Raw genomic sequence first — 27,034 nt, forward strand, 5'->3', positions numbered from 1 at the left:
CCCTGGCACAGGTTGCCCAGAGAAGCTGTGGCTGCCCCATCCCTGGAAGTGTCCAGGGCCAGGTTGGACGGGGCTTGGAGCAACCTGGGCTAGTGGAAGGTGTCCCTGCCCAGGGCAGGGGGTGGAACTGGATGAGCTTTAAGGTCCCTTCCAACCCAAACCATTCTGTGATTCTCTGGCTGCTGGTGCTGAGCTGTGGCGCTGGGGCAGCGCTGCGCTGCGGGCAGGAAGGGGTTAAGGCGCTAATTGGGGTGGGGGGCTCCACCCTGGGCTCCCACCCTGCCCCTGCCCCAGCCCGGCGGGAAGGGAAGATGCTCCGGGATCTGCGGTGGGGACCGGGGGCCCTCCTGTGGCTGCGGGTCCGCGGTGCCGCGTCCCCCTGCCCGCAGCCCCCTCTGCCTCTGCCTCTGCCTGCGACGCTGAGAACCACCAGCAAAAGAGGGTTTTTCCCCATCCACTTCCCTCCCTCCGGGCGTGGGGCTGGCAGGGTGGGGGCAGCTGCACCCCTGGGGTCCCCCCAACGGGCTCTCAGGGTCTGGGCTCAGCGGATGGAGCTGAGTTTAGGGAGCTCTGGCTTTGGGATTTAATTATTCTCTGCTTTGTTCTTACAGGTATTTCATGGAGTAAGGGCTGACCTGGTGCAAGGTGCTCCTGGCTGGGACGTGGCAGGGCAGGGAGCTCTGCTGGACCCCAGGATGGGGCAGGTCCCCCACTCTGGGCAGGCCCACCTCGCTCAGATGTTCACGGGGATAAATGTGACTGTTCTCCCCAGAGAGGGGGTGCCCTGGGTGTCACCTGCAGCAACGGGCCCCAGGGAGCCTCCACAAAGGTGTGGCCTGTCCATACCTGTGTGTCCCACCTGGGCACAGCCCTGCTCCTGCACAGGGGCCTGGCTGAACCTCCTCTCTGATCCCAAACCCGTGTCACCTCCCAGATGCCAGAGGACTTCTGATGCTCAAGCTGTGCTGGTGTGAGAGGTGATGCTCAAGTGCTGAGGGGATGCAGGGTGGGCTGGCTTGGCCCTGGGAGCACAGAGGAGGTGGGAGAGGACAGGCAGCTTCTCCTCCACGTGCATCTGTGAGACCCCCAACAACCCTCCCCAGCTCCCTGTGCTCTGTGCCAGCCCTGGGAAGTGCCATGGAAAAATGTTAAGGGCCAAATTCTCAGCTGAGGCAAAGTGGCTCAGGGCCTCAAGGCCGGTGGTTTTGCACCAGAGGAGGACCTGGCTGTGCACGTACTTTTATATATATATTTATATATATATGTGTGTGTATAGATATATTACATAAATATATATGTATGAAATAATTTAAGAAACATCCGAGACAGCATGCTGTGCTCTGGGGTGGGGCTGGGAGGCAGCTGCTCCCCCACCCCTGTGCCCCACCAGCTTTGATTCACAAATGGAAACAGAGTCTGGAATTAAATTAAAAACCGCACACGCGCACACACACACGACACAGGGCAGAGGCTGCAGAACTCAGAGGCGTGATGCCAGAAAGTCCAGGTGTCCCTGAAGAGATTGGATCAACTAAAGCCAAAGAACTGGGAAATAAATAAATGAGACCAGCGGAGGGGATCTCGCTCGTGCCGGTGCCGTCGGCAGCACCGGGTCCCCCGTGTCTGCCCAGCCCCTGTGGGGACACCAGGACACTGTCACAGCCCTGCTCTGTCCTGGCTGGGCTGTGCTGGGCTCGGGAGAGGCTGGTGGGACGTGTGTGTCCTGCTGTGTTTGCCTTGGACCCGCTTTCTCCATCACCACGTGCTTTGCTTTCGCTCCATCCCAGAACTGAGCTTTTCGCCACCTTGGTCGTCAAGGACGAAAGGGAAAACCCAGCCCCAGTTAACCCCTCTCCTCTCTCTGCAGGAAGCTCTCCTGGAGCCAGGCTTGGTCCAGCTCAATCCTTCCCACCACCTGAAGAGCCCTGCAGAAGATCTCCTTCCCACGGACTTCGGGGTAAAAAACCATCCAAAACCCCCCTAGAAAAAACCCAGCGCCCCATAAACCAAAAATGTCTTCCAAAACTCCTCCTCGTTCCCCATCCCACCCTCCCCAAACACCCCAGAGGACTGACTGAGGGATCCCAACTCCAACTCCAGGTGACCACCGAGGGCTGGAAAAGCAGCCGGACCGAGCGCGTGAAGAAACAACCCCGAAGGCTTTTGGACCCCCGTGCCCTCCTCCCTCTCCTCGGCGGGAAATGGAAAGCCTCCCCCCCGAGCTGCGGGATCAGCTGGGGAGCAGGACGTGCTCCAGGAAGTAGCTGATGGAGTCCCAGTGCTTCCAGAGGAAGAAGAGGAGGAGGACGAGCAGGGCGGTGCTGAGGATGCGCATGCGGGTCTTCATGAGCGGCGTGATGAAGTTGGCGATGGTGGAGACGAAGACGAGCAGCACGGCCATGAGGGCCAGGATGACGTTGATGAACTTGCCCAGCAGGGCCCGGGCGTTGGCGTTTTCCACCCCTTCCAGCTGCACCACCTGCTGCTGCTGCTGCTGCAGCTCCAGCTTGGTCACCCGCGTCAGGCAGGACTCCACGGCCTCCTGCGAGGGGCGGCGGGTCAGCGGCTCCAGGGATGCCCCCCCCAGGGATTTCGGTGCCTGTCCCACCCTCCCGGACCTTGCTGTGGGGAGGTTTTGCTCTGGCTGGGCTGGAGGGTGTTGGGAGGACCCACCTCAGCAGGGAAAATGAGCCAAACTGGGACGGGGGGACTGTGTTGGCCTGGAGCACCCGGGGACACCAGCACAACAGGGACTCGCTGGGATTCCTCTTTACAGGGGCATGGGAGTGACAGGACAAGGGGGAAAGGCTTCCCACTGCCAGAGGGCAGGGTTAGATGGGATATTGGGAAGGAATTCTTCCCTGGGAGGGTGGGCAGGCCCGGGCACAGGTTGCCCAGAGAAGCTGTGGCTGCCCCTGGATCCCTGGAAGTGTCCAAGGCCAGGTTGGACGGGGCTTGGAGCAACCTGGGCTAGTGGAAGGTGTCCCTGCCCATGGCAGGGGGTGGAAGGAGATGAGCTTTACTGTCTCTTCCAATCCAACCCATTCTATGGTTTTGGGGACATGGTTTAGTTACCTGCTTCTTGCTGTGACCTGGAGGGTGCCAGGAAAAGGGATCCCCCTTCCCCACCCTCTATTCCAGCCCGGGGTCTCTCCCTCTCCCCGTGGATGGAGGGTGCAGCGAGGGGGCTGAGCCCTCACCCTGCCCTACCTGGATGTCCCGTGCCCTCTCGTAGGACTGGTAGGCCACCTTCTCCTCCATGCTGGCCAGCTCCTGCTTCAGGTTGGTCATTTCGTTCTGGTGCAGCTCCGTGAGGTCGTTCAGCTGCTCCTCCAGGCGCTCGTACCTGTGCAGGAGGGGCACTGAGCTGGGCAGATCTCCCTGAGACCCCCCTGCCCTCCTGCCCCTGTCACTGGGGACGCCACCCGGCCCCTCCAACCCTCCCCTGCTTGTGGCTGCTGAGGGAAAACATCACAAGATCCTCCACGAGGGTCCGGCAGCGAGGAGGGCAGTGGGGACATTCCATGTCCTTGGAATGCAGTGCTCAGCTGGACAAGCCCAGGACGGTGGTTTACGGTCCCCAAAGAGCCCCCCTGGGTGACACAGGCCCCCCCCACCCCTACCTGTACCGCTCCTCCTGCAGGCACTGCGTCATGTAAGTGTAATCCCGCTGCAGCTGCGCCTTGAGGTCCTCCATGGAGTCCTCCAGGTGGGACTGGCTGTCCTTGATCTCCCGCAGCTCCTCCAGGATGGTGTCGAAGTTGTTGTGGTGGCTGTCCAGCGTGTTGGACTTGGGGCTCCCCAGCCCGCCGGGCCCCGCGCCGGAGTTGCTGCCGCCGGCGGAGCCCGACGTGGCGCTGGAACACTCGTCGTCGCTGCCGTACTTGGGGCTGGACACCAGCGTGGCGCTGCCGCTGAGCGCCCGCGAGGCCTCCTCGGGGTGCCCGTCGTCCAGCGTGTCCTTCAGGTGGGCGATGTTGTCGGCGCTGCCGAACTTGTTGCGGATGAGGCTGGCGAACTCGCGCGGCTTGGACACCACGGCCGTGTGGGTGGCCTGGGAGAGCCCCGAGAGGCCGCCCTTGACGCCCTCCACCACGCCGCCGCTGAAGCCGCTGATGCTGGAGCGCACGTTGGCCCCCACGTCCTTGAGGCCCTGGTGCATGTCCCGGAACACATCCTTGGGCTGGCGGGAGGGGCCGTTCTGCTCGATCTCCTTCAGCTTCTTGTGGTAGTGCTCCAGCTTCTTGTGCAGCTGCGCGATGGTCTGCGCCGACTTCTGGTTCTTCTTCTCGAACACCTGCTTGATGCGCGACGCCTGCTGCTTGTCCGCGTTGTTGGCCAGCTTCAGGTACTCGGCCACGTTGTCATCCCGCGCCTCCTGCTCGATCTTGATCTGCTCCGTGATCTTGAGGATCTTCTGGTGCAGGTGCTCGATGGCGGCTTTGGTCCGGTGCGGGTCGGGGGTGCCATCGGGCACGTCCAGGCACACGGTGCCGTCGGCGTCGCCGTGCCCGGCGCCCGGGGGCAGGTTCAGAGTGGTCACGTCCCCCTTGTCCAGCTGCCAGTGAAGAGAGAGCGGGGTCATGCTCAGGGGAGGGAGAAAACGCCCCAGGGAGGGGAGGGGAGGGGACAGGGGGCACAGAACAGGGGACAAGCTGGGCGGGAGAATAGTTAACCAGAGCGACAGCGAGGTGTGGGGTTGTTTTCCAAGGTGTTGGGTTGTTTTCCAGCTGGTTGAACATTTCCCGGCCACACCACCCCTGCTGGCACGCCAGGAATACACCAGTGAGGGAGCAGAGCAGCCAAACAATCAGGGCTTTGGGGCTGGGTTTTCCCAGTGCCTTTCACCAAGGAGCATCTGCTGCCACCAGGAGCTCGCCTTGACTTTCTGCCCCCGCTCCGTGCAGGGACAGGGACCTGCCTTTCTGGGCTGCTGGACTTGCCAGCCAGGGAAAGGAGAGAGGACAACTGGAACCCATCATGAGATCTCCCACCCAAGCAGCGGAGAGGACAGGGATTGAGCAACCCAGAGGTATTTTAGTCTCGCTTTCAGCCTGGCTTTTAGCCTGGATGGCCCCGGGAGCTCAGCCCAAGAGAAACTCTGCCCTAACCCCGAGCTGTGGGTGACTTGGGATCAGCTCCTGATCCCAGAGCTGCAAGTGCAGGGATTCCTTTGCTCGCTTTTCCAATCCTCCTCACCTAGCAATGCCAAACTCCTCTCGGAAACACGAGCCGCCACCCAGGAAATTCGGACAAATGCCAAATTCCATTTTACAGATGGAAAAAACTGGAGCTTTGGGAGAGGAAATCACTTGCCTGAGGCCACATTTAAAATCACTGGCAGGGCCTGGACTGCAACCCAGGTCCTGCCTCGTGCTCTCCAACCCGGAATTGCTGCTTGGCCACTTGGGGAAAAAAAAAAAAAAATCCACTAAATCTTTCCAGTTGCTGGGTTTTATATGCAGATTCTTATGCAAAACCTCCCTGGTTGTATAAATGGCTCCTGGCTTCTAATTAAGAGCTGCTTGAAAGTTAAATACTGTTGGCAGACCTGAATAATTTCTAATTTCCATCACACTTTCCCCGAATGACCCCTTAATAGGGATAATGCTGCGAGATCATTGCTTAGGAGTGTGTTATCTCCAGGAAATGCCGGGTGCAGGAGGGAGGAATGTTCTCAAGATGCTGCTTGTGAACATTCCCATCTGCAGCAGGTCCCCAGGGGGCTTGGAAAAGCCAGAGCCAACATTGCCCTCCTGTTATTCACTTGCATCTCCTCCTTCCCTGTTGTCCTGCTGGGAGTCTGGGGGTGTTGGAACTTCGTCTGGAGTTCTCAGCTTCCTTGGGAGCAGCCCCAGCCCCCTCCCCAAGGGCTTTTGGTCTCTCTCCACTCTGTAATTTGGGGCATGGGCTGGAGGATGAGAGCAAAAGGCAGAACCCAGCTGGACTCACTGTCTGGAGTGGTGATTTTTAAATAAACATTAATTCCCAACAAATTAACTGCCGAGTTTTCAGCCCCTGCTGCCAGGCTATTCTTAGCCACTCAGCCAGGCTGGGCCCCCCACGAAGGGTTTTGCTTTGGTTTCTTATCAAGAGGCAAAAATTAGAAACAGCAGGAAACAGACTTTTTGCCCAGCTGTGCAATTCTGTGCAGAGAGAGAGGGAAAAACTGCCCCTGGCAGAGGAAAAGGCAGGTCCGGAGGTACCGACATGGGAAACCCCGGCTGGGCCAGCCAAGGGGGGAAGTTTCCAAAGAGGGAAAGGTTTGGGAATCACCCCTGTAAAGCCAATCTTTTGGATTGGAAAGAGAGTAGGTTTAGAGGGGATAGTGGGAAGAAACTCTTCCCTGTGAGGGTGGGCAGGCCCTGGCACAGGTTGCCCAGGGAAGCTGTGGATGCTCCATCCCTGGAAGTGTCCAAGGCCAGGTTGGAGCAGCCTGGGCTTGTGGAAGGTGTCCCTGTTCGTGGCAGGGGGTTGGAATAAGATGATCTTTAAGGTCTCTTCCAACCCAAACCATTCTGGGATTCTGGGATTTGTTCGAGGGATTATATTTGGGAGCACGGGGGGAAGGGAGGGGCAGGATGGGTGGTGAACTGCACAGATCCAGTGCTGCCCATCCATGCTGACAGGGCTGGGATGAAATCCTGTCCCCTGCTCTCTCTCAGACACGGGACAGATCATAGGAAAGGCACATCAGGTTATTGCTTTGAAAACAACAACCAAAAAAACCCACAATACAGATCTCTGCAGCATTAACAGACACTGCCTGCTAAATCCCAGCAAGCCTAAATGACTGTGCAGTGGATTTAACAAGGGGATTATTAAAAGCCACACTTTCCCTACATGCAGAAAGCCCTCTGGTAGGCACATCAAAATGAAAGTGCTGTTTTCCAGCACTTGTTTTCCAGGCAGGCTCGGAGGGGAGAGCCGGGGGTGATGTGGGATGCGGGAGGAATGCAGGACGCAGGGAGGGAAATTATTCTTATCAACAGAACTCGGCCCAGGAGAGCTGAGATATGCAAAAGGCTCGAGCTAATAAGCTGAGCAAACAGTGCTTAGAGGGCCACGGCCTGGCACAATTATGCAATGCCGGGTTCTTTGGTGCTGCAGGTTTGGTGGAGGGAAGCCCAGCAGGCAGGTGAGGAGCTCGGGGCCGGGGCCCTGCAGTGCAGCCTCGGGTCTCCCCACACACCCCCGGCTGGATTTAGCCCCCTCCTTAAGAAATTGCACAATTATCGCAAAGTTCAGAGCGAAACTCTCGAGGCACTTACTCATACCCTGAACTATTCTGTTTTCCAAGCCCTCCAGCCCACTGGGAAGCACGGTTGGATGAGTTACTGCCGCGGCTCGTGCTGCATCCCCCCCTGGAGCGAGGACTCTCCCTGCAAAGTGTGGCTGTGATTCCTGGCTGGGATACAAAGGCCGTGGGAAGGACCACGTGCACCTTCAGGCATGGGAAAAACAAGTGCCACTGGGCTGCTGAGGGATGTTGGATGCAGGGCACACGCAGGGAGCTGCTGTGCTGATCCGGCGGCTCCACAGCAAAGGTGTCACCGTGTCTGGGTCCCTTTGTGGCTGTGCAAAGCCACGGGGGAGAGAAATGCAGGTGGGTAGTGGACGTGGGGAGGGTGATTTTGGGGCAGTTATTAAATGTGGCCCCTCTTCCCCAGAGCACTTTATCAGTGTAACTCAGCACAGCATCCTGTGAGCCGGCGACTGCCCAGCGTCACCAGGGACACCCAGAGTGTCCCTGTCCCCATCCCCACGTGCCTTCCCAGCCCTGAGCCTCCTGGAGCAGAGCTATTATTCCCACCAGACCCACCCCAGCTGTTGAAAATAGAAGCAGGAGCCCTGACTCACACTTCCCACCCTGCTTTGGAGCCTGCAGCAGCGCCCGAGGCGGGCAGCCCGTGTCCCCCTCCGTGCCCTGCCCGCTCCCTGCTCCCGTGCCATCCCTGGATGGGCACAGCGGGCTGGCAGCAGCTGCCTCCGCTCATTTACCAGCCTGAGAACCATTTTCCTTACATAATGCAGGGAGGCACGTTCGGGGATTCAGCTCCCAGAGGAGTTTCCCACCCGGCACGGCCCCGGTGGGTTCCGTTCCCCGCGTGCCAGGAGCGGAGGTACCGAACCCCCCCCGCGGGTCTCTCTGCCCCTCACCATCCTCCCCATCGCCTCGCTCGGACCCCAAACAGCTGCCAGGACCTACCTCCATGGCGGGCAGCGCTGGGGTGCCCCGGGGCTAGTTGGCGTGGGTGGCTCGGCCGTGTCCCCGCAGCGATGCCCGGGCAGTGCCGGCTGCCATGGCCCGCTGCCCGGCCGGGGAGAAAGCAGCAGCTGATGGCAGCGAAGTTTTGGGGGGAGCAGCAGGGAGGGAGGAGGAGGAGGAGGAGAAGGATGAGGATGACCCCCCCTTGCAGCCCCGGCAGGGCTGGCCCCGGGCGCTGGGGGAGCGCGGGGACGGAGGCGATGGCTCCGCCGGGATTGCCGACTCAGGAAATCTGCCGGAGCTGTTTACAGCTCCCAGCGACTGGAGCTTTCAGGGCTGTAACGCAAAACCCCCCTCTCGTCCCCGTGCCGGGATATTCACACGCCTCCAGCCCCATACGCTGCCTGGGCCCTGACGCAGGGGGTCGGGACGGGCTCCTGGCATCTGCTGTGTCACAGAGCAGCACGTACAGCCTGGGAGAGGCAGGGGGAGGGCATCCATCAGGGAGAAACCCCGGTGGAACAGGCACACGGGGAAAACACAGTCATTCTGCACGGAGCTGGGCAGCCTGAGGCAGCTAAATGGGAACCAGCCACTCCTGCCGGGACCAGGAGGTGTCTTCACCCTCGGTGGGCACTGGATGGACCTGGATCTGTCCTCTCCCATGGAGGGAAAGGCACTGACCCGATTCTACCACGGGAGAAGGTGCAAGGCACAGAAAACACACCCAGCTGGCTGACCAGATATAGGTGTTGGAGATTCACGTGCAATTCAAAAAGATATTAAATGAGATGTCTGAAAAGCAAGCGGGGACAGGCTCGGGCACAGCTGAAGCCAGTGGCAGTCTGGAGTCACCCCCTGGGCACTGGGCATTTATTCCTGGGCCAGCAGCTGAGGAGCCAAAGGGCGAGAAGGAGACCTGGAGCTTGAATGTTTGAGTCACCCCAGACCCGTGGGGCTGCACAGAGCAGGGCTGATGGATCAGGCCTGGATAAGAGCAATTGAAGGAAGCAGAACTGAAGCCCAGAGCTGTGCCAGACCAAAGCTCTGCTGATGCTGAAACCTCAAACCCACTGTGGCCACAGACACAGGGCTAACTGGGACAGGTTCCTTTGCAGCTCTCTGCTTTAGTTATTCCTCAAAAAAAAAAAAAGCAACGAGGCAACAAGAGCTTAGGGAGTATTTGCAGCCGCCCGTGGAGCGGAGCAGGCCGGAGCGATGAGCTGACCGTGACCTAGATCCATGTGTAATGGGGAAGCCTGTGCTGCTCCCACAGCTGAGCCAGCCCAGCACTGCTCAGCCTCGTGCCCTGCATGGCCTCCTGGGCTGTCCCACAGCCATCTGTGCCCTGCAAGTGCAGCCTGCCACGCTGGAGAGCAATGCTGCACCCCGAGCTGTGCTGCTTGAGACCCCGCAGCCTTTAGCCTGGCAATGCCAGGCACTCCTGGACCAGCACTGGTGCCTGTGCTCCAGCTCTCCGGGTGCCAGGAGCAGGGAGAAGGCAGAGCTGGAGCAGCCTGTCACGGCCCAATCCGTGATGTGAAGCTGCCAACACACAGCTCAACACCAACAACTAAAATCCTTGCCCACTTCCAGCCCGGGCTCCCACCCCGGCGGCACCGGCACCGACCATCCCGAAAGGCACAGAGAGAAGAGCAGATTCCCCAGAAAATTAAACCCAGCAGGAGCAGAAACCAGCTGTGCCTACCATGTGGTGCTCAGCCAGGCTGGGGAAGGGTGAGGACGGGGCAGAGGTTCCTCCTGGTGCTGCACGGGCGCTGCGGGGCCGCGGGAACGGCCGGAGCCCGCGGTGACGCCGCGGCGCTGCCCACGGGGACGGTGCTGGCAGCACACGGGGCTCCTCGCCAGCCTGGGTAGGAGCAGTGTGTCTCCCGTGGGCTGGCACTGCTGCTCAGCCGTCCCCCTGAGCCCAGAGGGTGGATTCAGCAGCCTGGCCAAGCCTCGGGCCGTGGATGCCTGGGGCATGACACGGGGCAGATGAGGAGGGACGGTCAGCTCGGGGCTGGTATCTCCCATAGCATCACTTCTCCTTTTAGCACAGGAGTCAGAGGTCACTTCCCATCACTCTTCTGCCGTCTCAGCAGGGCAGGAACATTACCCAGCTGCACAGGACACTGTGCAAAGCACTCTTCCTGCTCCGAAATCTGCTTTCCACTTCCCTCCTTTAAGGCTGGCCCCGAAACCCATCTGCTTCCCTCAGCGGTTTTTGGGGCTGCCAGGCACTGCCCTGCCCTGGTGCTGCGACACAGCCCACCCAGCAGTGCCCCCCACAAAGCCTGCCTGACCTGCTGGGCTGTCCCTGGCCTGGGGAAGGACAGAGGAACACGGATTTCCCCAGAGGACGCTGATGGAGCGAGGACTTGATAAAGGCTGGGATGTTCAGGATGAGACTGTGCAGTCAGCAAGACATGGAGAGCGTTTTGGGGATTTACTGGGGATCTCAGGTGCTGGATTCCTTGGAAACCACCTGCCAGCTCCCCAGCACAAGGGGAAGGTTAACAAATAATTGCAGAAGCAACAGCATCGCTCATTAATGCCCCAGCGAAGCCAGGGGGAGCAGTGGTGCAGCATTTCCCCTCCCAGGGGCACAGACTCCCTTCCACAGGATTCAAACCCCCTCCTGGCACGGGAAATGTGGTGGTTTTGCAAGGGAATTACCCAAGAGGTTGGTGTCAGACTCCCCTTTATCCTTACCCCCAGCTGTGCTTTAGATTTAGTACACTGCTTTAGTGGCAGGCAGCTGTTTTTTCAGGCCTGACCATAAGAGGCAAATTTAAAAATCCCAAAAGCCCAGCTCCTATGCAAAGAAAATCCCTGGTGGCCACAAAATCCCAGCAGGTTTGGTGTGTGCTGGTGCTGAGCAGGGAAGGATCCACCCACAAACTCCTGGTCTGAGCATCTCACCCAAGAGATGGGTCACCTTATGGTGCAACATGAACAGGTGGCAGATTTGGGGCTTAGGCTGTGCTTTCCCTGGGGCTGGGCTTAGTCTAGGGAAGCAGCTCCTGAAAACAGGAGGAAAACCATCCAAGCTGCACCAGAGTCTCCTCAATGAGGCTGGGAAAGCTGTGTATGGATTACCAGGAGCCAGGATGCTGATACAGGTGAGGATCTGCTCAGTCCACTGTGATGCTCCTCAGCATCACATTCCCAAGTGCTTTTGGTGTCCAAAGCCAGTGGCTCCTCGGCCAAGAGTTCCACCCTTGCCAGCAGCAGCCTGGCCTTCTCCTGCAGGTACCACCGTGCTCCTCACCCCTTATCCCTGAACATCCTAAGTCCTTGCCTAGGAGTGGGAATCCCATCCCAAGGGGCTCATGGCACCCGGAGAAGGACAGACAGGCAGATCCCAGGATCCTCCCCAGGGAAGTCCCTGAGCCTCTGTGCCCGTCCACCCCACACAGATCCCAGTGTTCCCTAATTCCACACCACATCCTCCAATCTGGGGGCTGTCCCCTGTGGCCTGGGCCTGCAGGTCACACCTCTGCAGGGATGACTCAGTGACCAGCCCTCCTGGGTGAAGCTATTCAGGGCCCTGGAGAATATTTAGAAAAAAATTCCTGCTGTTGTTTTTGCTGGAGGGAATAACCCTGGGGGCTCCAGCAGCTGTGACCCAGCCCTAAACCCACCAGCAGCTGGGTTCCACACCTCCAACAGGGTCTTTGTGCAGCCAGGAGGGATTTTTGGGAGCTTTTGCACGGAGGATTTGAGGGGGAAGCAGGGAGAGGTGAGGAGTCCCAAGGCAGGACCCTGCTTTGCTCATCCCGACTCAGGAGGGTCAGGATGACACGTCACACCCCATCCCAGCACACGGACACGAACCCTGCTCCCCAAACCCTGCACCCTGGGCATCCATCCCACACACCAACAGACCCCAAATCCCACGGGATCGTGGCGCTGGCAGCGCTGCCTGACGGGAGCAGGAGCTGCTGGTGGGCTGGAATCAGCAGCCATATGTCAGCCAGGCTGGGGAACGAGGTGTCTTCAGCACGGGGTGAATCAGTACCACAGTCTGATATTCTTCTCCTGAATTAATTAAGCAGCAATCTCGCCTGCCTTTGTCTTCACAGCTATTATCTGCTTGTTGCAAAGTGCTCCTGGAAGCACCATCCCGATGGGAGAACAGAGTTCCCACCCCCCTCCTTGGCTGGCAGACTCATTCCCCTGCCACACGTGGGGAGGTGGAGGTGGGGAGGTGGGAGCTCCCCTGGGCACAAAGGCTCTCACACCTCCAGCTCCGGGATGGCCTGGTGGGAGCTCAGTTTGCAGCCAAGGTCAGTAATTCTCCCTCAAAACCCTGGGCACTTGTAGGGTCTCCACACCCTGGTGCTTCCCAGCTCACCCCCTTGGGATCCAGGTGCCCAAGGGATGCCCAGCCGTGGGGCTGAGGGCTGCAGAGAGGGCAGCTTTACACCACCACTGCCTCTGTTCCCTTTTGCAGCCACCACTGGCCTGTTTTACCTCCTTCCCTGGGATTTCAACAGGGTGGGAGGGGAGGATGTGCTTTGCCTCTGCCAGCAAATCCTCCTGAAGAGATGCACGGGACTTCACCGAGGCATGGATGTGCTGGCTCCGGTTCCCAGCTGGGGAAACTGAGGCAGGGAACGAGGGAAACCCCCTGCCTGGGAAACTTCTGCCTGGGGTGGACATGGGGACAACCACAGGTGGGTTGTGCAGAGTCCCCATCCCCGTCCCTGTCCCAGTTGTGGACTGAGACCAGTCCTGGGAAACTGGAGCCGTAGGAGGGAGAAACCCCATCCTCCCCCTGGAACTGAAGGCAGCTGGATGCCAGGAGGGCTGGAGGGAGCCCAGGGCTGAGCTGGACGTGCCAGAGAGCAGATGCCAGGGCAGGGACAGTGAACTTTGCCTGCCATCCCCAAGCTGCCCTGGCGAAGGCTGAGCCGTCCCACAGCCCCTCAGCCACCCCAAACCCCTCTGCCCCCACAGGCCACAGCCACCCCGGGGGGGTGCCCAGGAATTCCAGGTTTCTCCCTGCTGCCTGTAATCCGTCTGGCCCCGATATAGCCACTGACCCGGGGGAAATCTAAATTTAGCGGGATGAATCCTGCCCTGTGTCCAGAGGGTTGGTGCCCTTGAGGCAGCAGGACAGCAGGGCTGGGGGTGTAAGGACAGGTCCCCCCTGCAAGGCAGAGCCCCAGGACACTGCAGACCCTCTCCTGCAGGGCTGGGGCAGGGAGAGGGCCGTGGGGAGAGGAGATTGGAGCAGGGAAACAGCCCACTTGGGTTGTGATCCCATAAATAAGTGTGGCTTACAGCCGGTGGGAGCCCAAAGCTGAGACACGGCACAAAGCCCCCCTGCTCCCCCCGTTCCTCCAGCGTCTCACAGGAGAAGCATCTGCTCCGGGAGGCCAAGGCGGCCGCGGGAGGGGCCCGGGGGGGCCACACGGGCAGCGGTGGCAGCTGGTGCTGTCACTTGCCGAGGGACACCGAGGACAGCGAGCCCGACCGGGGTCCGGCCCCTCGCATCCCCCGGGGGATGCTCGGCGGGTCCGAGCCGCGCTGAGCACCGGCACTCGCGACACTTGGGATGGACCCCCCCCGTGGGACGCGGGGAGAAGGCGGCCGGGAGAGGACAGACGGACGGACGGACGGACAGACGGACGGACGGACGGACGGGGCGCAGCGCTGCGGTAACGCCGCCCTCTAACGGCCACCGGCCCCGCCGCTGCCCCCGCGCCGCTCCCCCCAACCCCGGGGGGACCCCCCGTGCCGAGGCGGGGCTCACCTGCACGTGGACCATCCCGCAGTCCCCGCAGGCGTCCGCGCAGCCCCCCGGCAGCACCAGGCACAGAACCCCGCGGCCGCCCCGCTCCAGCTCCGGCGGCCCCGCGGGGGGCGAGGCTCCCCCCGGGATGCTCTGCCAGCACCGGCGCTCGGCTGCGAGACCCGCCGGGAGCCTGCGGGGAGACCCCGCCGGCCGCGGGGATGGGGGGCTGCGGGGAGACCCCCCCGTCCCCCCAACCCCCGGCGCCGGGGCCTCGTCGTCCGTGCCAGGCGGTAATTCCCGTGTGCCCGCCCCTGCCGGCGGCCTGGCGGGTCACCAGCGCGGGGATTAGGGAGATCAGGAGAAAGCTCCCTCTCCCGCACGCTCCCGCAGCCACGCGCGGGCCCCGCCGCAGCCTCCCCCCGGCCCCGGCCCCGCCGCTGTCACCCCCCTGTCACCCCCCTGTCACCGCCGCTGTCACCTCCCTGTCACCCCCCTGTCACCCCCCCTGTCACCGCCGCTGTCACCCGTGCCACCGGCGCGTCCCGGTGTGTCGGGCACACCGACAGCGATGTGCGCCCCGAACGTGCCACCTCGGCCCAACAGGAGAGCCGCGGGAGGCGGGAGGGGAGGGGGGTTTGGGATCCAGGGATGCTCCCGCAGCTCGTGGGTGAGCGGAGACCCCTGAAGCGCAAACCGGAGACACACACGGGCTCCCGGAGCAGCGCCGGCAGCCAAACCCTCGGTGCCGAGCTGCCAGCAGGAGGCAGGGGATGTCCGAGTCATCCCAAACTCATCTGAGCCATCCCAAACTCATCCGAGGGATCCCAAACTCATCCGAGTCATCCCAAACTCACCCGAGGGATCCCCAAACGCACCCACGCACACGAGGTGGGCACAGGAAGGGTGGAAGGCTGGGGAAGGAGGGGGGGAAACCACGGAATACACCCTCCAGGTGGGCATCACCCCGCAAAGCAAAGCCTTGTCCTCAGTGTGTGGCACGGGTGACAGTCCTCTGCTGGCCCCGGGTGGGGGTGAGCCCTTGGCACTGCTCCCCAGGGCAGCACAGGGGGGCACACGAGGCACCTCTTGGGGTACACCACGATCCCTGGTTGGAACTGGCACCCAGCACTGAATTCCCAGACTGTTCCATGGTCCCTCTCCAGCCACCCCAGCTGCTCCCTGCCACCTGGAGAGAATTAAGGGGTTCAGGGGGGAGGAACTGTGTGTGCCAGGACCTATATGGGTGGAAGGTGGCCTGGTGCCATCAGGGACCAGGGGGTGAGGAGCCAGGGCAGGTAAAAGGGAGAACTGCAGGAACTTAATCAAGAAAAAAAAGAAAAGGGAAAAAAAAATCACTAGCTGTTTGTAAGTCACTTGCTGAGTGACTCCATGAGGGATTCATCCAGAGTGTGTTCCTTATGCAACGGGGGGAAAACCCAGCATGACATTTTTTGGGGGAAATGGCCCTTTCCCAGGAGCCCCCGAGGGTGAGACAGGGAGGAGGTGTCAGATCCCTGAGGACAAGGCAGGAGTGATGCCAAGCAATCCTGGCCCAGTGTCACCCCCCTCCTGGGGGTGCTGGAGCCCAGGGCATGGCCACACCAGCCACCCCTGAGGAAAAGGAGCTGCTTTGCTGCGGGCAGGAGGCTCCTGAGGGCTATGGAAAAATAATCCGGCACGAGAATATCACGTAGCTCTTGTTTCTCTAAATAGGTTATTTTTCCACTGCCTCACAAAGGCCCCAGTATCTCCTCTCTTCTTATTACTCTTTGTGTCATATGCAGTTAATTATTCATCCCCTTTCTGTGCTGCCCTGGGAGTGGACACGGACCTGCTCTGCTCTTGCCTCCCTCTGGGGGCTTCTGTCCCAGCGGGATCAAAGCTTTGGCCATAACCCCAGAGGGCTCACTGGGACTGGGCTCCTTGCAAGGCAATGCCACAGGGAAGAAATTTTGGCTCCAATTAACAACCTGCTGCTCCTGCCCCTGTGTGGGCACTCGGTCCGTGCTCGACATTCCAGTGGGGAGGAGCAGGGAAGGGTCAGAGTGCCCTGATCTGCACACAGTAAAGGGGGCAGAGGAGGACCTGGAGGGGGCAGAGGAGGACCTGGAGGGGGTAGAGGAGGACCTGGGCAGTCATTTCTTGCAAGGCTGCTGATACAATGACGTTGTTCATCCCCTGGGCCCAGATTCCCACGTCCTGGTGGTGGCAGGGGAGCAGGGCTGGCACCCGCCGCACACCACGAGCGTCAGCTGCAGCTTGGCACTGCCACTGCCCCAGGGAAACAGAAAGAAAAACTATCTGGTTGAGCCTTTTTCCATTAGCTCAGAGGGCAAAAGGAGTGTCCAGGTCAGATTTCCCTCTAGGAGAGCAAGCAGAGAGGAGTGTTTGGGTGGGGGGCACGCGGGAAGCATCGCTCCCGTCCCCTGCACCCGCTGGGTGCCACTGCCTGGGGGAGCACATGGACCTGACACCCCACTGCTGTCCCACCCTGGCAGCTCTGCCCAGCCCCTGCCACCCCATGACACAGCTATTCCTGACAAAGCCACCCAGCAGGAGCCCCCGTGGGATGCCAGAGCCTGCCTGCCCATCTCCCCATGCCAAGCTTTGCCAACTCACGGCTGGTATTTCCAGGGAAATTATAAAAAAAAAAAAGAAGGATACTTCTGGCCCTCAGGGCTGCAGAGAGCAGTTTTAGAGTGGGACACTCCCTGAGCTCCAAAGGCCAAGGAGAGAAGCCAACATGGAGAATCCCACTGGCTCCTGGAGCACCTCTCCCTGCCTGCCCCGTGAACTCAATGTGCCTGCTGGGCTAATCTCGGCTGGTTCATAATTAATGGCACTAAACACTAGATGGAAACACCATCCTGTCCATCAGCTCGGCATGGACTGCTTCAAAAATCACTTTGGATGGGACAATTCACAGCTCAACCCTTACAGGTGCCCAGCACTGGGCTGCCAGGATCCCCTCAGACCCCGTGCCAGGGGTCCCATCCCACTGGCACAGAGGGCTTGCCAGGTCCTTTCTTCTTTCCCTCAAATCCCTCTCTGGGAATCAGACCAGTGCATGTTCCTGCCTTCATTTCTCCACAAGAGAAGCATCAACCCCAGCAGCTCCAGACCCGACTGGTTCCCATCCGCTGTCTGGTGCCACCAGTGCTGCCCCGAGGGACAATCTCATCCCAGCAGCACTTTGGGGTGCTCTGCACCCAGCCCTGCCCCGGCTCTGCAGAGTGTTCTCAGCCCAGGCCGGGGGCAGCCACAGAATCACAGAACCACTGAGGCTGGAAAAGCCCTCCAAGATCATCGAGTCCAACTTGTGACCCCTGCCCACCTCGTCACCCAGACACAGTGAGTGCCACACCCAGCCTTTCCTTGGACACCTCCAGAGATGGCGACTCCACCACCTCCCTGGGCAGCCCATTCCCATGTCTAATCACCCTTTCTGCAAAGAAATTCTTCCCGATGTCCAACCCAAACATCCCCTGGAGCAGCTTAAGACTGTGTCCTCTTGTCCTGTCGCTGAGAGGAGAGCCTGACTCCCCTCTGGCTCCCCACTCCTGTCAGGGAGTTGTGGAGTGGGAAAGTCCCTCCTAAGCCTCCTTTTGCCCAGGCTGAGCCCCCCCAGGTCCCCCCCAGCTCCCTCCCTGCAGCCCTACCTTATCGGCCAGGCCCTCGGTGTCCTCGGTGAGCAGGTAGACGGCCCCGCTCTCGGCCAGGAGGATGGCAGTGTCCGTGGTGGAGGAGGACCTGGGCCGGCCCTGGTGCTGATGCAGGATGGCCGTGAGGCCGCTGTCCTGGGGGGCCTTGCGCCCGAGGTGGGGGCTGCCCTTCTGGGGCTCCAGGGAGCCGCTCTTGGCGCGGCGGCCGCCGCTGTGCAGGCTCGTGCCGCGCTTGATGGAGGGCCGGGAGCGGATCTGCTGCAGCACGCGGTTGAAGGCGGTGGGCCGGGCGGGCAGGTCGTGCAGGGACACGGCGTAGGACACGCGGTGCATCTCCGGGGAACGCTCCTTCTCGTCGGGGGACTCGTGGTCGGACGCGCCGGGCGGCGGCGGCGGCGGCAGCGAGTCCTGCGGGTTCTGCTGCTCCCGCTCCCGCGAGCGCCGGCGGCTGTGGAACAGGTGCTTCAGGCCGTGGCCGAACATGGAGCCCTCGGACAGCTGCTGGATTTTCTGTGGAACAGGGGCAGAGGAGAACAGCTCCCGCGGCTGCCGTGGCATCGCCCCGCTAACGGCGCCCGCGGCTCCGAGGGACGGAGCTCGTGCCGGACCGAAATCAATTACCCCCTCCCGATTTTGAGGGGGTAAAAAGAGCTCCTGGAGGGTTCTGGGGACCCCCCCAGGCCGTCCCCAAGGGATCTGGGAAGGGAACGAGCCCTGCTGCCAGTGCTGCACTTACACCCGTGGAAAATCCTAAATATCAGTGGCCGTTTGTTGGCGCACAGGGCTGAGCACGGTGGCTCCACCAGCATTCCACGTGACAGGGGGTCTCCAATGAGCCCTGGTTATCCCTAAATTAGCAAGAAGAGCAGAAAGACCCTCAGAGTTTGGAGCCAACACGCTGCACAGAGACCCCAATCCCACAGGCAGAGGGCACGGAGCAGCCTCTTCCTTCCCTAGGAATGCCAAGGTTACTCCCAGCTTTGGAGCCTCGCAAGAGCCGCCTGCTCCAGGAAGGATTGGAGGGGTGGGGGGCTTTTCCCCGTGGGATTTTCCATGGTCCAGGCTGGCCTTGCCTTGCCTATGGGGGTAAAACCACAGCTCACGGCCCTGTGCCACCAAATGCAGCCCCTGAGGTGTCCCTCTCCCAGGGGTGGGACTGGCATTCCCACGGAGCACAGGGCTGTTCCCAGGAGGGCTCCCGGGAATGGGGGTGGCCAGGGCCACACTGCAGTCATGCAATATGGATGGTGGAACAGATCCTGCTCCCGATTACAGCCCGCACAGCTTTCCCTGCAGCCACTGGATCGCCCAGATTTGCATCCCTGGCAGGTTTTGGCCGGGTGCCCTCTGCACCGTGTGCCCAGTCAGGGGGGCAGCAGCGTGGGCAGCAACTTCCAGCATCTCTGAAGGGCTCAGCGGATCCCAGAGCCCCCGATCCCTGCTCCATCACGGCTGCCAGGCAGCAAGTAAAGGCTCTTGGGACATCCAAAGCTCCTCTCCCCTCCCCGAGCAGCCCCAGGAACCCGGCGGATCCCAGGGCACGGGGCTGCCCCGCTGTTCCCTGCCTCAACTCTGGAGCCAAGCCGAGCATTCCCCGTTCTGAGGACGCCAATCCTGACCCTGCTGACGTCCTGGGCCACTTCACCTCCGATGTACTGTGGCAGGACTGTCCCCAGGGACGCTGGTTCCCGTGACAGCAGCTCCTGCTCGGAAACCAGCGGGAGCTGGGAGCACTTGGCAAAGGCTCGGGAATTTTGGAAAAGCTCTGATGTTCCAGACACGACCTCCAGGAGCTGCAGGCTGAGGAGGATTTTACGGCCATACAGAAAGGACTCCTTCTCCTAAAAGATCCCAGATATTAAAGCCACAAGGTCCAAATCCAGCAGGGCCTAATTCCCATCCCACCTACAACGCTGACAAAGAACCAGCAACGAGATTCCCGTGTCACTAAACTCTGCAGGCAAAGCCTTTAATCCTCCCCTCAGCCATTCACAGTGAGAATATCCATCCTTTTGGTTTTTCCTGGGAAATATATAATAAATCTACAGTAGCTGAAATGCTACTTCGGGAAATAGTGATTTAAATTTTTATTCTATTTATAGAGTCTCTATGGAAACAGAGGCTGCATTAGGTAGGTAATAACACTAAACCCTCAGATTTCTCCCCTCCAGGGCATGGCAGACCCTCAGGGGCACACTCAGCTCTTTAGAAGGTCCAAGTGAAAAGAAACAACCAACTCCCTTCCTCGAGGGTGATGAAAACAACATAAAAGTGGAGCTGGCAGTGAAGGAGAAGAGGTTTTCCCAGCAGCAAACGCAGAGGTGGGAGCCAGAAGCCCTCAGGTGTTTCTGGTCCAACAGCTCCACCTGACTGAAATGAGCCTTTTAAAACAAACTCTCCTCAGGCCCTTTCCAAGTTTTTCCTGAAAGGGAAGCAAAGAGAGGAATCCCAGCCCTGCTACTCCAGGCTGGAACCCACGGGACCAACGGCTCGCAGAGCTCAAGGTTTGTCTGCACGGAGTTGTTGGGAGTGGTGGCCACAAACAGGTGATTCTGCAGAGAATCTGCTGATGTAAAAACTCTGCTTTCTCCTGTTACTCTGGGAAATTCCTGCACTTCCAAAGCAGAGGCATTTTTCTGGCACCAGACCACTTGTGGCTCGGGACAGAGCATCTGCATGGGCTGTTTTGGAACAGCAAAATAATAACTGGATACAGAGATTAATTTCTCAGTGTGGACAGCTGTAAAACACTGATTTTAATGCCAAAATATCTGTATTTCTTTGGACTTCTTCATTAATGCAGCCAGGGTCTCCTGCTTGGTGGCGGGGACTTGTTTCTGTGGAGTTCAAAGGAGCAGCCCCTGCTCCACCTGCACTGAGAAGAGCTGGGAAAAAATCCCATTTTAACCCAAAGCAACGTATCTTGCAGGAAAACTGTGACTTGCATGGCTGTTTTGTCTTGGCCTCTGCCCTTTGGCAACATCCCATGGGAGAGCCAGGTGCTGCCCTTGCCCACTGTGGCTCTCCTGCCACTGAAACCTCCCAGTTTCCCACTAAATGGTTTTCCAGCTCTTTCCAGCCCGACATCCAAACCTCTTACTCGGCTTTCAGACAGACACACAAGGAGGGGATCTTGTTGCCATGACCTTCTAGCACGGCCACATGCTGCGAAATCCTGCTCAATTGTTATTATTACTATTAATTATTGATATCCCTGGCCTGCCCAGAGGCTCCAGCCGAGACTCTGGGGCTCTCTGAAGCACTGCACAGACACAGGGGAAGTCCCATCCCTTCCCACCCCATCCCATCCCTCAGCACTCCTTATTTTAAGGCACAGGGGGTTCCAATCCCCCACCAGACAGGGGAGGCCACAGCTCACAGCCCCCAAACAGCAGCAGGAGCCAACAGGTCCTGCTCTTCCCTAGGTGGGGTTTCCAGTCCTCCTGCTGCTTCCTCCAGCTGATCCTCCTCTGGATCCCCACCAAGGGGGTCCTAAAACCACCCAGCACCCTCCAGCCAGGCTGGGGGACAGGCTCAGAGTTGTCCCCACGGGGTGACAGCCCCGCTGCCCCTCTCAGCCCCATCTCACAGAGCACCCCAAGCTCCCGTTCTGCCGCTCCTCCCACTGCCAAAAAAACGCCGAGGCAAACGTGGAGCTGTTCTAAAACTGCAAATCAGGCACTCCCCCACAGGCACACTGCTCCTCCCGGGGCCAGCAGGAGGGAACAAACATGTGACAACCGTTAGTCATGTTGGTTCAGGCACTACCAACACGCTGGAGCGACAGGCAGCTCCCGGAGCCTCTTCCCCAAAAACAGGGAATTCACTGCCCAGGTGTGGGGGGCTCCAGACCCCTCCCGAGCTCCCCATCCCAGGTGACATTTCCAGGGTGAGATCTCTGCTGCTGGGGCTGAGAGGAGCCAGATGTGCCAGATGTGCTCCTGGGGGACCGGGGCAGCTCGCGGCCGCCTCTGCCACGGCTCTCACCTCTCAGCGGACTGGGGGGATGCTGAGGGCTGAAATCCAGTGGGAGGCAAGGATGGGGATCCTGGAGGGGACCAGATGTGGGATCACAGGCAGCTGGGCATGGAGCAGCCCACACCACCACGAGCCTGTTCCCGCTGGGATGCGAGTGCAGCTCCCGGGAGGGCCCCGCGCTCCCTCCACTCTGCTGTGCCCGGCACAAACTCCAGGGAACACCCTGCCTGGGGGGATGCTCTGCCCTCCCTGAGGGGCCAGGGGGTCCTGGGGTGCAGCAGAGACCCCCGGGGGTCCCTGCCAGCAGCCCCAGAGCTTTGGGTGGGCGATGCCCCGGGGAGGTGATGGATGTGGCTGCTCCAGGGACTGCGCTGCTCGGCTGCCTGACAACAGCTCCACCCATGCCAGAGCCACAGGGGAGCCAGCTCACCTTGGCCGTGTCCTTTCAGCACCAAAATATGCCTGGAAAATTGTTCGTGCCCAGGATTAAATATTAATGCACCTCAGGGTTTAGAATAGGGGCTGGTGACCTTTATGGAGAGGAGGAATCCTCCCTGTCCTCCCTGCACTGCCATGAATCCCATCGAGGGGTCTCCACCCCCACATCCATCCCCCTGGGATCTCCAAAAAAAATAAACCAGCTGAGTGGGAGGAAATGGGAGGTTTATGCTTCACTCCATCCCCTTCAGCCACCCCTGTCCCAACCCCATTGCTCCCAGTGCTGGGAAGTGAAGTCCTGTACTGGGGCCTCCCCTTGTCCCTCATCTCCCTCCTCCTCAGGAGGGGCTCCCCAGCTCCACAGAGCCCAAGGGAAGCATTTTGGCCATGGATGTGGGGTTTGGATCAGGCCCTGAGGAGCAGGAAGAGCTGAGGCCGATGCCTCTGGATTCCTACTGATCTTGGATTTCAGGTTCAAAGGCAGGAAAGGCAGGAGCCACGAAGACCAGGACCATGAAACTGGAGATGGAAACGATGTCAGGCTTCAACTTTCAGCCCTTGGCCAGATCAGACCACTGGGGAGAACAAGAGAGTGACCCAGGGGAAACACTCAGAGGTGCTTGGGGACAGTGGCAGTGGGACCAAGTGCTGCTGGGACACCCTGGCAGCCACGAGAGGCTGGATGTCTCCTTCTGCAGTGCTTTGCATGGATCCAGTCACTCTGCTGCAGAGCACAGCAATCCCTGCCACCTGCTGTATTGTTGAGCAGAACTCTGTGTCACACATCAGCCCTGCTCCTTGCCAGAACTTATTTTTTCCCTCTTTTCCCCTAATGGAGCCCTCGCTGGCGGCAGAGGAGCGGGAGCAGGGCTGGGGAAGGGAGAGCTGCCACGCATCTGCCGGGGTTCAGGGAGGGAGATGACACAAGGCAGCCTGTTGTTTCCAGCTTGCCAGCTCAAATCCATCTTCAGCTGGGCAGCAAAGGAAAGTTTACGCTGCTGCACGGGGAGCTGAGGCCGTCGGTTTGGTGGGTGGCACCGTGCCAGCCTGGGCACAGCAGAGGGACCAGCTTGGACCCACCCCACTGTGCAGCTCCAGAGGGGGTTTGGGGCGGGAAAACTCTCAGATTATACTAAAGATGCCCCTAATTGCAGCAGCAGGAGGTGAAGTGGCTGCTCGTGGTGGCCGTGGCAGAGCCCCACGGAAGCTGCGGGCAGCTCCCGGGCACAGCTTCCCATCTGCTCTGCCCAGTGAAGCGAGTCTGAGAATTTATTCCATGCAGGTAATTAATTGCTGAGCTACAGGCGCGTTAGAGGTGAGCACTGGAAGCAAACCTGCAGCAGGGTACCACGCTCAGGTCGATAAAATCAATGGGCACTTGGCCACGGCCGGGGCTGCCGGCGGGGTGAGGCTGCAGGGCCGGCTGAGCTCCAGCTCCAGCTCCAGCTCCAGGCTGGATGTGCTGACCCAGGAATGCTTGGGGTGCTGCTCAGAGCCATCTGCCCCACGCTCCCACCCCTTCCTGACCCCCTGTGCAGGTGAGAAGGGCCCTGGGTGGGATGGAGAAAGGAGGGGGGTGATGCTGAGGGATGACGTGCATGGGAAACACCGCCCTGGCTAAGCCAAGCTGAGCCTCCTCAGGGTGAGGATATCCCAGCTTTGCACGGCCCCGAGCTCCACATCCCCATGGAGCACAGAATCATGGAGTCACAGAGTCACAGAGTCACAGAATGGTTTGGGTTGGAAGGGGCCTTAAAGCTCATCCAGTTCCACAGGCAGGAGCACCCTGTGCTAGAGCAGGTTCTCATCCAACCTGGCCTTGGACACTTCCAGGGATTCAGGGGCAGCCACAGCTTCTCTGGGCAACCTGTGCCAGGGCCTGCCCACCCTCACAGCCCATGGATGTGCCCTGCCCTGGCTCGGGGCTCTCCCTTCCAGCTGTTTTTTGTACCCCACGACAGCAGAGCCCAAACAGCCTCGGGAGCAGGAGCTGCTGCTCGGACATGGAGGGAAAGGCCTCGTGTGTCACATCCTGCAGCCACTGGCCTTCTTGTGCTTAAAGCAGCCGAGTTTTCTCCTGTAGGAACGGGGGTTTCAATCCCTGGTGCCTGTCTGGAAGGGATGCCTGTAGGCACTGGCAGCCCTGGACCTGCTTTTTGGCTTCCACATGACCTTGACCACACTGGGGAGACCTTCTAGGCCGAGCAGCCGGGTGGGGTGTCCACAATAGGGGACTCCACCCTGCATCCCAGGCTGCCCAGGGGTGCCAAGGGACATCTCCCATTTTTTCCAGGCCTTTTCGAAACCGGGGAATGGAAGCAGCACCTCTGGACCACCACTGTGTGACCACCACGGTGTCACCACAGCGAACCGGCGGCCGCTGCAGCGCCTGAAAACCCCCAGTTCCAGAGGTTTTCTTGCAGGGAATTCATCCCTGCAGGATGAAACCCCACCGTGCCCTCGCTGGCGGGACCCTGTTGAACAGCCGGGGGGTTGGAGCTGCTCCTGCTTCCAAACCCGCGGGAATTTTCCGCCCGATTTCCCACGGGACCGCCCCATCCTCCTCCTTTCCTCCCTCGGGATCGCCTCCTTCCCTCCCGCAAGCGCTGCGGTGCCGCGGAACTTGTTTTCCTCCCTGACCGGACCCAGCCCGAAGGCCCGGGAGGAGCAGCCTCGGGGCCATTTCTACACCGTCACTTCCCGGTGCCGCAGCCCCGGATCCTCCCGGAGCGTCCCCCCCGCACCGGGCAGGGATGTACCGGGCTCTCTGCGGGGGCACAGCCCTGTCACCCCTGCCTGGGACCACCCTCATCCCGCCAGCTCCTCATCCCAGGAGCATCCTCATCGCAGGACCATCCCCATCCTTGGTCCATCTGCATCCCTGGAGCATCCTCATTTAGGAGCATCCTCATCCCAGGAGTATCCTCATCCCAGGAGCATCCCAATCCTGCGACCATCTCCATCCCAGGGGCATCCTCATCCTGGACCATCCCCATTCCAGGAGCCTCCCCATTCCAGGACCGTCCCCATCCCTGGAGCATCCCCATCCAGAAGCATCCCCATAAAAGGAGCATCCCCATCCCAGAATCATCCTCATCCAGGACCCTCCCCACCCCCGGAGCACCCTATTCCCAGGATCCTCCCCACCCCAGCACCGTCCCCATCCCTGAAGCACTCTCCTCCCGGGATCGCCCCCGTCCCGGAGCCATCCCGTACCCTCCAAGGTCACACCTGTGGCAGGGTCGGCACCGTGGGGTGGGGACGGCGGCACCCCCCGAGCTCCATCGCAGGGGTGACCCCGCGGGGCGCTCAGCATCCCATAGGATGCTCCATCGGGATCCTCCCCCCCAGCCCGTGTCCCAGCGGGACGTCCCCGCCGCTCACCTTCAGGTCGGGGGGCTTGGAGCGCTGCGGCGGGACAGCGCCCGCCTCGGGGCTGGCCGCCGCCGCCTCCCCGGCCTTGCCCTCCATGCCGCCGTGCCCGGGCGGCGGCTCCGCCGCGGGATCGTCCTCGGGCTGCTGCAGCTCGTCCGAGCGGCACCGCTTCATAGCGGGGCGCGGGGCGCGGGGGGCGCGGGGGGCGGCGGCGGCTCCGGGCGGCGGCCGGGGGCCCGGTGCGGGGCCCGCGGGCGGTGCGGCCCCGGCCCGCCCGCCCCGCCGAGCCCGAGCCCGGGCCGGGCGGCGGCTCCGCGCCCCGGCGGCTCCGCGCCCGCCGCCGGCACCGGCATCGCCGCCGCCGCTGACTGACAGCGCCGCGGGCCAATGGCGGCGCGCGGGGGGCGGAGAGGATTGCGGAGATTGGCGGAGGCGGTGCAGGGGGCGGGGCTAGAGGGCGAGCCTCCCGCTGAGTGACGGCAAGGTTATCCAATGGAAGCGCGCAGAGGGCGGGGCGGCCGGCGGTGATTGGCGAGAGCTGCCGCGGGGCGTGTCCCGCCTCCTGCCGCGCCGGTGCCGCGCAGCGCTCCGCAACCGGGAGCGACAGCACCACTTTTCCCTTCCCTTCTCCTTTTCCTTTCCCTTTTCCTTCCCCTTTTCTTTCTCCTTTATAAACACACTGTTTTATGGTCGTTCTGGGATTTTTTTTCTGGTTGTTTTTTCTCTTCCTCCCCCCCGCGGGGGTGGGCGGAGGCCGCGGAGATGGGTCGGCGGCGCCTCTTCGCGAGACTACAGTCCCCACGGGGCTTCGCGGCGCGGCGGACTACAACTCCCGGCATGCCCTGCGCGCACAGCACCATGAACTGCACGTAGATGCAGCGTGAACTACATCTCCCGGCGTGCCCCGCGCGCGGCGTCCTCTGCCGGTCTCCTCCCCCTTTGCCCCGCGGCGCGCCGATAAAGGTTCCGCGCACACGCAGCGCGGTTGGCGGAGGTGCTGCCCCTCGGCACGAGGAGGAGAAGGAGGAGGCGGGGGTCGGGGAGGCGGGAGGGGCGGGCGGGAGGGGGGGGGGCGGGTCGGGAGAACCTCCCGGGGAGGTTCCTCCCTGGGAAAAAAAAAGGGGCGGCAGCCCTGGCCGGGGCCGAGCGCGCGGCGCGGCGGGGAGGGGATATCGGGGCGGACCCGGAGGACATGGAGGGCGAGGGGGGCCCGGGCCGGGCCGGGGCCGTGCGGGAGCTCTGCCGCTCCTTCGGACACTACAACCGGCACCTGGCGCGGCTGCAGCACAACCTGCGCGAGACCAGGAGGTTCTTCCGCGACGTCAAGTTCTCCCAGGGACACCCCTTCGCCCCGGAGGCCGCCGGAGACGCTCCCCACGGAGGGGACGGGGATGAGGAGCCCGGGGACGGCCCCGCGCCCGGCGGTGAGAGAGGGGCCGGGAAGGGCTGGGGACTGGGGAGGGAAGGGGGGCCGTTCTGGGGGTGAATGGAGGGTTCCTGGGGTGAGGGGTCAATGGGGGGGGCTTGCGAGGGTTGGGGGGCAGGTGGAAGGCGATGGAGAGTGAAGGGCTCTCATGGGGGGCTCTCTTATGGGGTTGCTCAATTTATGGGATTTAGTGGGCTGGG

The 27,034-nt window shown here is 61.1% G+C and overlaps 2 protein-coding genes across 3 annotated transcripts in view; one reads left to right on the forward strand and one right to left on the reverse strand.

Moving 5' to 3' along the window:
* Positions 1–1,294: 1,294 nt before the first annotated feature.
* TMCC2 (transmembrane and coiled-coil domain family 2) lies at positions 1,295–25,599 on the reverse strand. Of its 2 annotated transcripts, XM_039382303.1 has the most exons (5): positions 25,418–25,599; positions 17,615–18,127; positions 3,624–4,558; positions 3,211–3,346; positions 1,295–2,542 (listed from the first exon to the last, which is right to left on the reverse strand). In XM_039382303.1, exons 1-5 carry the CDS (start codon positions 25,580–25,582, stop codon positions 2,231–2,233), a joined length of 2,061 nt encoding a protein of 686 aa, XP_039238237.1. In that variant the 5' UTR covers positions 25,583–25,599; the 3' UTR covers positions 1,295–2,230. The 2 variants fall into 2 exon arrangements, with proteins under 2 accessions (XP_039238237.1, XP_039238238.1); XM_039382304.1 differs by lacking the exons at positions 17,615–18,127; positions 25,418–25,599 and adding an exon at positions 8,210–9,060.
* Positions 25,600–26,595: 996 nt separating this feature from the next.
* Positions 26,596–27,034, forward strand: part of DSTYK (dual serine/threonine and tyrosine protein kinase) — a 29,091-nt gene continuing 28,652 nt past the window's right edge. Inside the window, exon 1 of the mRNA XM_039382308.1 lies at positions 26,596–26,832. Coding sequence (XP_039238242.1) covers positions 26,601–26,832 — 232 coding nt within the window. The 5' untranslated portion in view covers positions 26,596–26,600. The remainder of the gene's footprint in view (positions 26,833–27,034) is intronic.

Source organism: Pipra filicauda, unplaced genomic scaffold (assembly GCF_003945595.2).
Source record: "Pipra filicauda isolate LSUMZ 115617 unplaced genomic scaffold, ASM394559v2 scaffold264_size1072897_pilon, whole genome shotgun sequence".
Taxonomy (NCBI): Eukaryota; Metazoa; Chordata; class Aves; order Passeriformes; family Pipridae; genus Pipra; species Pipra filicauda.

What these genes read in the sequence shown, in the direction of transcription:
- TMCC2 (XM_039382303.1), bottom strand. Translation starts at nt 25,582, where the DNA reads ATGAAGCGGTGCCGCTCGGACGAGCTGCAGCAGCCCGAGGACGATCCC. An exon ending in CCGAGGGCCTGGCCGATAAG is followed by an intron (nt 4,559 to 17,614) that starts GTAGGGCTGCAG and finishes CTTCACTGGCAG; the next exon opens with CTGGACAAGGGGGACGTGAC. An exon ending in CTGCAGGAGGAGCGGTACAG is followed by an intron (nt 3,347 to 3,623) that starts GTAGGGGTGGGG and finishes CCTCCTGCACAG; the next exon opens with GTACGAGCGCCTGGAGGAGC.